The sequence below is a fragment of the Palaemon carinicauda genome, unplaced genomic scaffold, assembly GCF_036898095.1.
Source record: "Palaemon carinicauda isolate YSFRI2023 unplaced genomic scaffold, ASM3689809v2 scaffold351, whole genome shotgun sequence".
Taxonomy (NCBI): Eukaryota; Metazoa; Arthropoda; class Malacostraca; order Decapoda; family Palaemonidae; genus Palaemon; species Palaemon carinicauda.
The window spans coordinates 106847-121593 of NW_027171195.1; the positions used below are offsets into that span (position 1 = coordinate 106847).

The 14747-nt window shown below is 37.3% G+C and overlaps 1 protein-coding gene across 1 annotated transcript; it reads left to right on the plus strand.

The window, feature by feature from the left end:
* Positions 1 to 538: 538 nt before the first annotated feature.
* LOC137636679 (uncharacterized) lies at positions 539 to 1729 on the plus strand. Its single transcript, XM_068369065.1, has one exon. The coding sequence runs from the start codon at positions 539 to 541 to the stop codon at positions 1727 to 1729; it is 1191 nt and encodes a 396-aa protein (XP_068225166.1).
* Positions 1730 to 14747: the final 13018 nt, after the last annotated feature.

The window sequence follows — 14747 nt, forward strand, 5'->3', positions numbered from 1 at the left end:
GCTTGTGTGCATGCTATTTTTAAATTTACAGATTTGATTTTAATTAAGAATAACGGCTGGTGTGCATGCTATTTTTAAATTTACAGATTTGATTTAAAATAAGGATAACGGCTTGTGTGCATGCTATTTTTAAACTGACAGATTTGATTTTAATAAAGAATAACGGCTTGTGTGCATGATATTTTAAACTGACATATTTGATTTTAATTAAGAATAATGGCTTGTGTGCATGCTATTTTTAAATTGACAGATTTGATTTTAAATAAGGATAACGGCTTGTGTTCATGCTATTTTTAAACTGACATATTTGAATTTAAATAAGGATAACGGCTTGTGTGCATGCTATTTTTAAATTTACAGATTTGAATTTAAATAAGGATAACGGCTTGTGTGCATGCTATTTTTAAATTGACAAAAAGGAAAAGTAGAAGTATTTCAAAACAATGCTATGAGGCTCATGCTAGGCGCTCCATTATGGACAAGACTGTGCAATCTAAGGATGGAAACCAGGCTACCGACCCTCGAAGGTAGAATTGCAATGAGAAATGCAAGCACAGTTGCAAAGATGTTTCTATCAAACAGGGACTCAATCACCAAAAAAAAGGTTAGAGAGGAACTGGAGAAACATCCTGCAGTTCAAACCCCAAACTCTTATGGCAAAGATCACAGCAACAACATTAAGAGACTTGGGCTGGCCGGAATACTCCTACAGCTGAACCCAGACACAGCACAGAGTATCCAACACATTCCACCATGGAAAAAACAAGTAGCAAAATTCAGCTACACCAAGCTCCCAAGGGCAAAAGAAAACTGCACCATAGAGGAACTCAGCAATGCTGCAACAGCAGCAATGCAAACTGCAGAAACCATAGGAGCACATATCTACTATACTGATGGTACAGTGGATCCAGGAACAAAAACAGCGGGAGCTGCAGTTCACTCCTGCAATTTCACAGCATGCTGGAGGACATCAAACAATGTCTCCACCCTGCAGACAGAGCTTGTTGCAATACAACAAGCCCTAAGATACTCCATTGAGAATGAGGAAGGACCAGTAGTCATTCACACTGATTCACGATCCTCAATGCAAGCCCTACAGCAGGACAAAAACAAAGAAAACAAGTCCCTGATAGCTGATATCAAATCCCTCCTATATCAGCACAATGAAAGAAACAGGCTAGTAACATTCAACTGGATACCCAGTCACATAGGGATACCAGGGAATGAAAAAGCTGATGAGCTAGCCAAAAGCACCAGACACATCCAGAATATACAGGTGCACATACAGCATGCACTACAACAAATCAAAAACAAAATAAAAACACACCTTAAGGACAACCTAATCAAGGATCTACACATGTGGGCAGAAAATGGCTCTCCCTCTGCCACTTGGTGCAAATGGGCCACGGAGCTAGAACCCCCACCCATAGACAAAAACACCCCAAGGAAACAGGCTGTATGCATACACAGACTCCGGCTGGGTTACAAGGCAAACTGGGAAATCGGAGAGGACATCCAAAGACCATGTGATCACTGCGGTGACACGCCACAACACGCCCTCCTGCACTATTTACATGAATGCAGGGAAACAGCACAGCTGAGAGGTGATCTACTAGTAAACACCAACGCACCAGAGGCCGGGAAAGCTGCGGCCACACTGGCAAAGGCAATTGTGGAAAGCTTTGACACCCACTCAGAGTTGCTTTCAAGATTACCTCCTCCAAGGTAAAGACCTCACATTCACACCACTCCATCCCATACCTTCATCATAAGGCCCTATTCACATCATCCTCTGTACTTTCTTAGCTTAACCTACCACTAAAAATCTCTCCGCAGGGACCCTAGAGGAGTAAAGGGTTGGACAACCCCACCTGCATCCTTTTCTCTACATTTCAAGGCCTTACACCCCAATTTTCATACTACCACTATCCGTGAAATGATGGCCATCTATCACTAATACCATCATCCTTACCCTGTTCACAACTTTCTCTACCACTAAAAACCATTTCTAATTTCCTTTTATTTTGATAACCCACCTTATATCTTTTCAGATCACCTACGGGCCGACCAAGGGAAAGGCCCGTGCCAACAAGAAGTGTTGGCTGTAATACTCTAAGAACGAACGAACGGCTTGTGTGCATGCTATTTTTAAATTGACAGACTTGATTTTAAATAAGAATAACGGCTTGTGTGCATGATATTTTTAAATTGACAGATTTGATTTTAGATAAGGATAACGGCTTTTGTGCATGCTATTTTTAAATTGAAAGATTTGATTTCAATTAAGAATAACGGCTTGTATGCATGCTATTTTTAAATTTACAGATTTGATTTTAAATAAGGATAACGGCTTGTGTGCATGCTATTTTTAAATTGACAGATTTGATTTTAATTAAGAATTATGGCTTGTGTGCATAATATTTTTAAATTGATAGATTTGATTTTAAATAAGGATAACGGCTTATGTGCATGCTATTTTTAAATTTACAGATTTGATTTTAATTAAGAATAACGGCTTGTGTGCATGCTATTTTTAAATTGACAGATTTGATTTTAAATAAGGATACCGGCTTGTGTGCATGCTATTTTTAAATTGACAGATTTGATCTTAATTAAGAATAACGGCTTGTGTGCATGCTATTTTTAAATTGACAGATTTGATCTTAATTAATGATAACGGCTTGTGTGCATGCTATTTTTAAATTGACAGATTTGATTTGAAATAAGGATAACGGCTTGTGTGCATGCTATTTTTAAATTGACAGATTTGATTTTAAATAAGGATAACGGCTTGTGTGTATGCTATTTTTAAATTGACAGATTTGATTTTAAATGGAAAACGGCTTGTGTGCATGCTATTTTTAAATTGACAGATTTGATTTTAAATAAGGATAAAGGCTTGTGTGTATGCTATTTTTAAATTGACAGATTTGATTTTAAATAAGGATAACGGATTGTGTGCATGCTATTTTTAAATTGAAAGATTTGATTTTAAATAAGGATAAAGGCTTGTGTGCATGATATTTTTAAATTGACAGATTTAATTTTAAATAAGGATAACGGCTTTTGTGCATGCTATTTTTAAATTGACAGATTTGATTTCAATTAAGAATAACGGCTTGTGTGCATGCTATTTTTAAATTGACAGATTTGATTTTAAATAAGGATAACGGCTTGTGTGCATGCTATTTTTAAATTGACTGATTTGATTTTAATTAAGAATAACGGCTTGTGTGCATGCTATTTTTAAATTGACAGATTTGCTTTTAATTAAGAATAACAGCTTGTGTGCATAATATTTTTAAATTGATAGATTTGATTTTGAATAAGGATAACGGCTTATGTGCATGGTATTTTTAAATTGACATATTTGATTTGAATTAAGAATAACGGCTTGTGTGCATGCTATTTTTAAATTGACAGATTTGATTTGAAATAAGGATAACGGCTTGTGTGCATGCTATTTTTAAATTGACAGATTTGATTTTAAATAAGGATAACGGCTTGTGTGCATGCTATTTTTAAATTGACAGATTTGATTTTAAATAAGGATAACGGATTGTGTGCATGCTATTTTTAAATTGAAAGATTTGATTTTAAATAAGGATAGAGGCTTGTGTGCATGATATTTTTAAATTGACAGATTTGATTTTAAATAAGGATAACGGCTTTTGTGCATGCTATTTTTAAATTGACAGATTTGATTTCCATTAAGAATAACGGCTTGTGTGCATGCTATTTTTAAATTGACAGATTTGATTTTAAATAAGGATAACGGCTTGTGTGCATGCTATTTTTAAATTGACAGATTTGATTTTAATTAAGAATAACGGCTTGTGTGCATGCTATTTTTAAATTGACAAATTTGATTTTAAGTAAGGATAACGGCTTGTGTGCATGCTATTTTTAAATGGACAGATTTGATTTTAAATAAGGATAACAGCTTGTGTGCATGCTATTTTTAAATTGACAGATTTGATTTTAAATAAGGATAACGGCTTGTGTGCATGCTATTTTTAAATTGACAGATTTGATTTTAGATAAGGATAAAGGCTTGTGTGCATGATATTTTTAAACTGACAGATTTGATTTTAAATAAGGATAACGGCTTGTGTGCATGCTATTTTTAAATTGGCAGATTTGATTTCAATTAAGAATAACGGCTTGTGTGCATGCTATTTTTAAATTCACAGATTTGATTTTAAACAAGGATAACGGCTTGTATGCATGCTATTTTTAAATTGACAGATTTGATTTTAATTAAGAATAACGGCTTGTGTGCATGCTATTTTTAAATTGACAGATTTGATTTCAAATAAGGATAACGGCTTGTGTGCATGCTATTTTTAAATTGACAGATTTGATTTTAAATAAGGATAAAGGCTTGTGTGCAGGATATTTTTAAATTGACAGATTTGATTTTAAATAAGGATAACGGCTTTTGTACATGCTATTTTTAAATTGACAGATTTGATTTCAATTAAGAATAATGGCTTGTGTGCATGCTATTTTTAAATTTACAGATTTGATTTTAAATAAGGATAACGGCTTGTGTGCATGCTATTTTTAAATTGACAGATTTGATTTTAATTAAGAATAAATGCTTGTGTGCATAATATTTTCAAATTGATAGATTTGATTTTAAATAAGGATAACGGCTTTTGTGCATGCTATTTTTAAATTTACAGATTTGATATTAATCAAGAATAACGGCTAGTGTGCATGCTATTTTTAAATTGACAGATTTGATTTTAAATAAGGATAACGGCTTGTGGGCATGCTATTTTTAAATTGACAGATTTGATCTTGATTAAGGATAACGGCTTGTGTGCATGCTATTTTTAAATTGACAGATTTGATCTTATATAAGGATAACGGCTTGTGTGCATGCTATTTTTTAATTGACAGATTTGATTTTAAATAAGGATAACGGCTTGTGTGCATGCTATTTTTAAATTGACAGATTTGATTTTAAATAAGGATAACGGCTTGTGTGCGTGTAATTTTTAAATTGACAGATTTGATTTTAAATAAGGATAACGGCTTGTGTGCATGCTATTTTTAAATTGACAGATTTGATTTTAAATAAGGATAACGGCTTGTGTGCATGCTATTTTTAAATTGACAGATTTGATTTAATTAAGAATAACGGGTTGTGTGTATGATATTCTTAAATTGACAGATTTGATTCTAACTAAGAATAATGGCTTGTGAGCATGCTATTTTTAAATTGACAATTTGATTTTGATTAAGAATAACGGCATGTGTGCCTGATATCTTTAAATGAAGAAAGCTGTTGTGGTAGGCTATCCAACAGACTTGATGGAAAGCCACTTGCTAAAACTGCCCAACATTACTGCGGCAGACAGAATGAGAAACAAGGCAGGCTTTCTTACCAAAGCCATCCTAGTTACCTTCAAGGGACCACATCCAAAAAGAGTTGACCTACGCACTTTTGGAAGCTTATTGGTCAACAAATACTACCCTGATCCCCTCAGATGCTATAACTGTCAGAGGTTTGGGCATCACATGGACCAAGGCCAAGCAAATACCGACAGTGGCAATGTGTTTCAATTGCAAAAAAGGTCACACAGCAATGGCCTGGGGATGCCCTGAAAGGGTGGCAAGGGTTATTGCTGCCCTCCCAAAGGAAAAAAGGGACCAACCTAGAGGAAGAGTGGCTCCCAAACTTCTACCTAGGAGGAGGTTTTACACTCGGGAGGAGCTAAGCAAGCACTCCAGATCCCCATCCAGAGCTCCAAAACCTGCAACTTAGGGGCCAAAACCTATGCCCCGAACCATTTTCATTAGGACCACTGTCTTAAGAGAAAAACTCACAAATCTAGTCACACAGGCAGTGACTGGGAAACTCAATGCAGAAGCTATTGCAGCTAGCATTGAACAAGTCCTGATGGACTTCGCCTCCAAGACAAAGTCCTCCCAACCCCCCTCTCATGCTATCCAGGAGATCACCTCTCATTCTTCACCAACCACACCTACCATTCCATCACCTCAATCACCTGTACCTTCCACATCCACCGCACGAGATCCCACCCTTATCATCCAAATCATCCCATCTACCACCCCTTCATCCACTCTCACCCCATCCACCTCATCCACTTCATCCGCTGAGGTCAAGGCAATTGCCTTTGCCCGTAGGGACCCAAGACAGTACTCTTCAACATACAACCAGGTGTAAAAGTTCTTAATTGGAACTCAGCCGGAGTAAGATCGAAAATGTCCTCCCCGATTACAGTATGCAAAACCGAGGACTTAATAGCAGGAAGGAAAATCAAAATACCAGGTTACAATGCCTACACAACACCACAGATAGGCACAGACAGAGGCCTAGCTACACTAGTTAAGACAAGTATACCAACAACAAGGTTACACAACCGTATCCCTTGCAGTATCAATATAGAGACACTAGCAGTAACAATAACACTACTGAATCAAAAAATTGACATATACAACATATACAGGAAAGTAAACAGGGAGGACACAGGAGAGATACAGCTGCCAAAACTCTTTGCTCACGCAGAAAGAACACCATCAATTATTTGTGGGGATTTTAATGCACACCACCCTATTTTATCATCCCTATCAATGACAAACCCCTCTGGAGAACACATAGCCTTCGCCCTAGAGGAATTTGAAGGAATCACCCTCCTAAACACAGGGCATCCAACACACTTAAGAGGAGGCACACTGGATCTGACTTTTATCACAACAGCAATAAGACATCTAACCAAGTGGCAAGTACACTCAACCCTGATTAGTGATCACTTTGCCACAGTAACAGAATTGGAGATGCAACAACTACCTCCTAATCCACCACCTCCACCAAGATAGAATCAGGACCTAGCAGACTGGGTCTGCTTTCGACTAGCCATAGAGGAATGGGCAGTTAGCTACGTTCCTCCAGAGGACATAGATCAGCTAGAAAAAGACCTAGTTGAGGCCTTTCACAATGCAGCCAACAGAGCTATGCCACTAAAAGCAATAGGATGTAACTACACATACAGGGACTCCTGGTACTACTGCCCAGAAGTCAGAAGGTTTAAAACCAGACTAAACAGTCACAAAAATATACAGAAGATGATCCACAGTAGAAAACGAGCGCTACTGCAAACAGTCAAAACTGAAACAAATCTAAGAATCCATGAAATCAGAATTGAAAAATGGATGGATTGGTGTTCAAGCCTGTCAGGGTACACTACTCTAACTGAGCTTTGGAAATGGCTATACAGAGTAGCCGGAAAAAAGAGGAAGACTTCAGTTGCCATACACCCACACCCACAAGAGGAGGCTGAAAGAATTGCAACATCCTTTGCAAAGAGGACACTGTCAACCAATTTTTCCCCTGAAACCAGAATGCAACAAGAGCAACTGGCTCTAACCATGTGGGAAGATATCACCACAGCTTGCCTACAGCAGGATGTCACAGACACCCCATACACAGTTGAGGAACTACGAGCAGTATAAAAAACAGGGAAGGATACTGCACCTGGAGCTGACAAGATCACCTACACAATGATCAAACACATGGGTCCAGCAGGTGAAACTGCATTCCTAAGGTTGTTAAACAAAGCTCACATTGAGCACACAAGGCCTCAAGCCTGGAGACAGCTAGATACGCAACCAATCCCAAAGCCAAAGGATCCAGGAAATCCTAGGCCAATAGCCTTAGTATCCTGTATGAAAAAAAGAAAAAAACAGGAGAAAAAATGGTCCCAAACAGGATAAAATACAAAATTGGCCCCCTAAACAAGCAGCTATATGCATATCAGGAGGGAAACGGTCCCTCTGAATGCATCACAGATGTATTAAACTGCATAAAACAAATCAAGGCAACAATAGTCTTCATAGACTTTGAAAAAGCCTTCGAGCTAGCAAGTCCGGTATCAATGCTGCAATCAGTAGTTAAAAAAAGGAGTCAAAGGACACCTACTAGCATGGACTAAAAACTATGTGCTAGGAAGGCAAGCCAGAGTCAAATTCCAATGACTGATTTCCACCTATCATGGATTAGAAAATGGCACGCCGTAAGGAGGAATTCTCAGCCAACTACTATTCAACATCCTCATGGAAAATATAGCCTCACTCCAGCTCCCTGAAGGAGTAGACATATTTATCTATGCAGATGATGTATGTGTAATAGCCACAAATCCAATGAGCTTAGACTAAAAATAAACATTGACAAAACAAAAGCGATGTCAATTAAAGCCCCAAACCCCTTACAACCACTCACAATAGGAATGGAGCCCCTAGAATGGGTGGACATATACACATACCTGGGAGTAATAATAGACAAACAGCTCACTTTCAGAGATGAAATAAAATTTCTCAAGGAAAGAACAAATGCTAGAAATGCAGCAATGAGGTATATGTGCAGTCTCAATGATGGAGCAAATGAGCATGTCCAAAAGAAATATTATCTAACCTGTTCCAGATCGCTAGTGGAATATTCTTCCCCAACACTCACTGGGCTAACGGATATACAAAAAGCCACAATAGAAGTGATTCAAAACAATGTCATGGGGCTCATGTTAGGTGCCCTAATATGGACAAGACTGTGCAACCTAAGGTTGGAAACAGGACTACCAACCCTTGAGGACAGAATTACACTAAGAAATGCAATCTTAGTTGCAAAGATGCTCCTGTCAAGCAGAGACTCAATCACCAAAAAGAGAGTAAGAGAGGAACTATCAAAACATCCTGAAGTGCAACCCCCAAGCTCTTATGGCAAAGACCATAGTAATAACATTAAGAGACTTGGCCTAACAGAAATAATCCTACAGCTAAACCCTGACACAGCACAGGGTATACAACACATTCCACCATGGAAAAAGCAAGTAGCTAAATTCAACTATACCAAGCTCCCAAGGGCAAAAGAAAACTGCACAATATAGGAACTTAGAGACCCAGCAGAAGCAGCTATACACTCTGTAGAGACAATAGGGGCACAGATCTACTATACAGATGGTATAGTAGATCCTGGAACCCAAACAGCGGGAGCGGCAGTTCACTCTTGCAATTTCACAGCTTGCTGGAGAACATCTAATAATTTCTCCACCCTGCAGACATTGCTTGTTGCAATACAACAAGCACTGAAGTACTCTATTGAAAATGAGGAGGGACCAGTAGTCATTCATACTGATTTACGATCCTAAATGCAAGCCCTACAACAGGACAAAAACAAAGAAAACAAGTCCCTGATAGCTGATATTAAAACCCTCTTATATCAGCATAATGAAAGGAACAGACTAGTAACACTAAACTGGGTCCCCAGTCACATCGGGATACCAGGGAATGAAAAGGCTGATGAGCTAGCCAAAAGCATCAGATACATTCATAATGTACAGGTGCCCATACAGCCTGCACTGCAACAAATTAAAAGCGAAATAAAGACACAGCTCAAGGACAACCTAATTAAGGAACTATAAATGAGGATAGAGAATGGCTCTCCCTCTGCCACATGGTACAAATGGGCCACGGAGCTAGAACCTCCACCAATAGACAGATATACCCCAAGGAAACAGACTGTATGTATACACAGGCTCCGGCTGAGATACAAAGCAAACTGGGAAATCATAGACGACATCCAGAGACCGTGTGATCACTGTGGTGTCACACCACAACATGCCCTCATGCACTATTTACTAGAATGCAGAGAAACAGCACAGCTGTGGGGTGATATGCTAGTAGACACCAACTCACCACAGGCCGGGACAGTGGCGGCCACACTGGCAAAGGCAATTGTCGAAAGCATAGGCACACACACGCTGTTGCTTTCAAGACTACCTCCAACAAGGTAAAGACCTCAAATTCTCATCGCACCATCTCATCCCCTCATTGTAAGGCCCTATTCACATTATCTTCTCTACCTTCTAAACTAATCTACCACTAAAAATATCTCCACAGGGACCTTAGGGAGTAAAGGGTTGGATAACCCCACCTGCATCCTTTTTTCTACCATTCAAAGGCCTTACACCACCAACTTTCAATCTACCACTATCCGTGAAATGATGGCCCTCTACCACTACCACCATCATCCTTACCCTGTCCACTAAAAACCTTTCAAATTTCCATTAATGTGATAACCCACCTTATATTTATACAGGTTTCCTATGGGCCGACCAAGGGAAAGGCCCGTGCCATTTTCGCGTTACGAAGTATAGCGAAAAGTAATTGTCCTAACGACATGTAAGCAGATCTTAGTGTCTTCTTACTTAAGTTCAGTTGTTATGTAGGCAGTGGCCAATGAGATTTTAGTGTTGGGTGAAACTTATTCGAGGTATTGAGTAAGTGGTCACTTTCTAGCGCACACTAGCCCGAGCAAGTCGAATTTATTAGCCAGGACGCCAGGCAGGGTCAAATACAGTTTCAGATGTGAATAGTGTTTTCACGCTATCAATCAGAATGCTGAAACAGTTTCAAGAAGTGATGAACAATCTATTATCCGATTTCCAGCAGAATACTCAACAAGTATCCGCACCTCATTAAAGTATGATGGAAAACCATTTGAATGAGCATCGTGTTACTTTGAGGAAACCGATACGAAAATGTTAGCAGTAGATGCGATTGTTTATCAACTTGGAGGACAAGGAACATCTAAAACTGATGCAGAACGGAGTTAGTACGCAAAGAGCAGCATCGCCGAAAGTATCAAGCTAGTTAAAGATCGAGGGAAAGTCTTTGGATTCATATCAACTTGGATGGAAGAGGCCTAGAGCTCAATGAAGGCCGGGAATGTACCAAGAAAGACTTCGAAAAGATAAGTGAACACATAGCTGTTTTTATTTTGTATACTTCGCAGTTGGTACAAGGAAATTGGAACTTATGTTTTTTCAAATCACCTTTTGGTTGTTCTTATTCACAATACATAGAACAGAATTAGATTGGGTCCGGTAAGAGAGTCATTAATGTCTAAAAGGGCGATTACAAAATTCCATTTCAAAACCGTTACTATGGTTGTTGGATTTGGTAACAAATAGGTCGGAGAGGGATGAATTGGAATTCATTAAAAGTTTAGAGCTTCATAGAAAGATAATGGGTGACACTGGTATCTGAAAAACTAAGAAATAATTACTTTGACGGTGGCCTAGAATGGAAATGGTAAAGAAAGGCTGGTTTTGTATTACAAACTTTTTAAGGATTTGATATTTACTTTGTCTACAGTCTGTTTATCTCATACAAACCTATCAATATCTTTCTCATTGGAGAAAAAATTCAAAAAAATTTTATAATGGATCATCTCGAAGATATTTTTGAAAGCGGTGGTACATCTTCACCAAAGTTCTTTAAAAGTCTGTTAGATATTGGAGATCTAGGTTAGTGAAGATTGAAGTCTTTTTAGATGATGGCATAGCAGCGGATGGTTGTTTTGAAGGGGCATTGGATGCTATCTATTTGCTTTAAAAGCTTCCTCAAGATTTGAATTTATTTACAAGAAAGTGTAATTGGTTTTCAGATTGAATTGTATTTGGAAAGGTTTACAGTGGACGAATACTGAAGGCAAATTTCGTAACTGTAAGGATAAACCATGTCGTTAAAGACCTTGTTTAGATGCCAAACCTTCTGAATTAACAAAAACGCTATTTTTACAAATATCTTTTGGACAGAATTGTGTGTTACATAATTTCCACGAAATTTGTCGTGAGAGGTATTGTTAAAATGAAAACTGTAAAAGTATTTCTGTATTTTTACATATTGAGCAAAGCTAGTTAGGAACATAATGGGGAAATATCAGATGCTCTGGTTGAGATAAAGTTTTGACGCAGAATTTCATTCTTTTTATTTTTTAATGGTTGTTGCTTTAACTCTATATTTGCATCAGACTTATTTAATCTATTACTATTGTGACGCCTCAGATATAGGCAGTTTATCACTATATTGTGACGCCTCAGATGTAGGCAGTTTATCATTATATTGTGACGCCTCAGATGTAGGCAGTCTATTACTATATCGTGACGCCTCAGATGTAGGCAATTTATCACTATATTGTGACGCCTTAGATATAGGCACTATTGCTAAGCCTCAGATGTAGGCAAATTTATCACTATATTGCGACGACTCATAGGAAATTTACCGATATATTGCGACGCTTCAGACATAGTAAATTTACCGCTATATTTTGACTCCTCAGATTTATAGGGAAATTTATTGCTAAGTTGTGACACCTCAGTAGTAAGGTTTGAGTCATTTTGAAGTTTTTAGCGATGAATACAGTGAAATTTCTTATTCATGAAAACTGTGGTTGGAATCTGGACAGCAAATGAATCTTTAAAATTAAACATGAAGGGAGCATCTGGACAGCAAATGAATCTTTAAAATTAAACATGAAGGGAGCAGGAGGCAGTCGACAGAAATATGTAAAGTACTTTGACAATGTTTAAACGTTGTTCCAGATAACAAAGAAAAAATCGAATTTAATGCAAATAGGTAGCAAAAAGCCAGATTTAGAAATCATAGAAAACCAAAGATTTTAAACTTGTACTGAATACACTGTTCAGGTCATCAATGTATGTTAGCCCAGAAAGAGTACAAAAGAGCAGATTTTTTAAACTGTTGTCAACTAACATGGATGAATGGTCAATTCTTGCTTACATTTTTTCAGAGATATGGACCTGTGAGAGTTATTAATTCTTTAGACTGTTTTGCTACTTTTAAAAATATGTTGAGGTTTATAATCTCGAATATTGGTGTCCAGGTACAGAGGAAATTGATGCTTTAACTTGAGGTTTGGCAAGAAATAAAAGTGGTTAATGTCTCGATTTAGCTTTTTACCAAAGGTTATTAATAAAATGGAGGTAAAAATTCTTCACTTCAAGTTGAATATTCCAGAGTGAAAGTTCTCTCCATCTTCACTTTTGATATTATCGAGGGAAACTTTATTGTTAAATTTTATGAGTTTATGTAACAAAGGTTTATTAGACACGGCAAAGATGAAAAAAAAAAATGGAAAATTTTCGCTGATATTTAACTTCGATATAGAAGGTCAAGTTTTTTTTTTTTAAATTATAAGTATGTGTACACTGATTTATTTTTGGCATCTGCTTTCCAGGATCGTGAATGCAATGAAATGCCAGCAGTTGTCTTTGACAGTGGCATCTAATTTGGACAGGAAATAGGGGGACCTCAGTGGTCATGGGTATCTTGTATCATCGATGAATGACAGCACCGACAGGGCCTACAAACTTGTCTTCCAACAAAGAGAAACTTCCAATAATGGTCACGAGCAAAGCGAAATGCCAGTGCATGTTGCTTTATTTATCACACTTTTATTAGATTCCGGTGCTTTCGTAATCTACAGTGATCAAACTGTTTATGCCATAAAGCGGATGCATGAAATGAGAGGTTACATAGATCCAATGGGAAATTCATTTGTTAAATCTTTGCAAGCACATGTGAAGCAGTTAACTGGAAGATCGGTGCATACAAAGGATCTTTTTTATAATCAGGTGTTGCAGAATTTGCGTGGTTTATATTTTCCTATATTGAAAAACTTCTTTATTATTTTGATAGATATTAAAGGTTTATCTGAGATTTGGGGAATGAAGTTTATTGTAATTTGAAGATTTCTTTGTTGAACAGGAAAAAATGAAAAATCACCAATACTGTGAAGTTTTAGTTTTGATATCAGAAGTTGTCACAAATGCTTTTCTATATTTGATGTATTTTGCATGATACAGAGGAAGCTAGAATGTTTTTGTCCTTTGGTCGATTTATCTTTAAGAAGTTTTAAAAGCTCCTGTATTTACGAATAAGTTAAAGTAAAGTGAAGCACTGTGGTAATGTAACCAAACAGGATTTTTTGTTAAACTGTGGCTACAACTTCAAACATTGCAAACGATAAGGTCAATGATAGGTGTCTCCATAGACATGAGCGTTGGTAGGCTGTTACAAGTTAACATATTTATCAAGGACTTCAAAAAGAGGTTAAATGTGTAAATAATTCAATCTGAACCTTTATTTCTTTCTCTCCATTTCTTTCCTTCTCTCCCTTTCTTTGGTATTATCTAGGGTCAACCGGCACGGTGCCCTGTAATGCAATTTCATGTTTTATTATGTTTATACCTGTGAAGAGAGTGAAGAGAGGACTAGAATTTTTTCGCGTTACGAAGTATAGCGAAAAATAATTGTCCTAACGACATATAAGCAGATCTTAGTGTCTTGTTACTCAAGTTCAGTTGTTCTGTAGGCAGTGGCCAATGATAATTTAGTGTTGGGTGAAACGTATTCGATGTTTGAAGAGGTCCTTATTCCTTATTTTTCCGTATTTTTTGTTTGGGTTCCCCCATGTCCCTCAGTGTGAGGCACCTCGTTGAGTAAGAGGTCACTTTCTAGGGCACGCTAGCCCGAGCAAGTCAAATTTATAATTATTATAATTATTATTTATTAGTAGTACAAGAGTGAGGTTCCACCACTCAAATTTGGTTTACTCTGCATTATTGCCGTGGATACACAGGTTTCCATAGTTTTTTCAAAACTTTAAATTGTTTTTATCTATGGTTTTTCCTGGGCGGCAGAGGAGGCTTATATGTTAATTTGAGAGTTTGTTAATTTCGTTTTAAATATGCAATGTTATATCAGTACAGAAGTTTGTAGAAGTTATTAGAATATGTAATGTTATATCTATATTGTTTTTTTAAATTATGATTCATTGGAAAAAATAAACCTGGCGTCAACCGGCACGGTGCGCTGTAATGCAATTTCATGTTTTATTATGTTTATACCTGTAGATG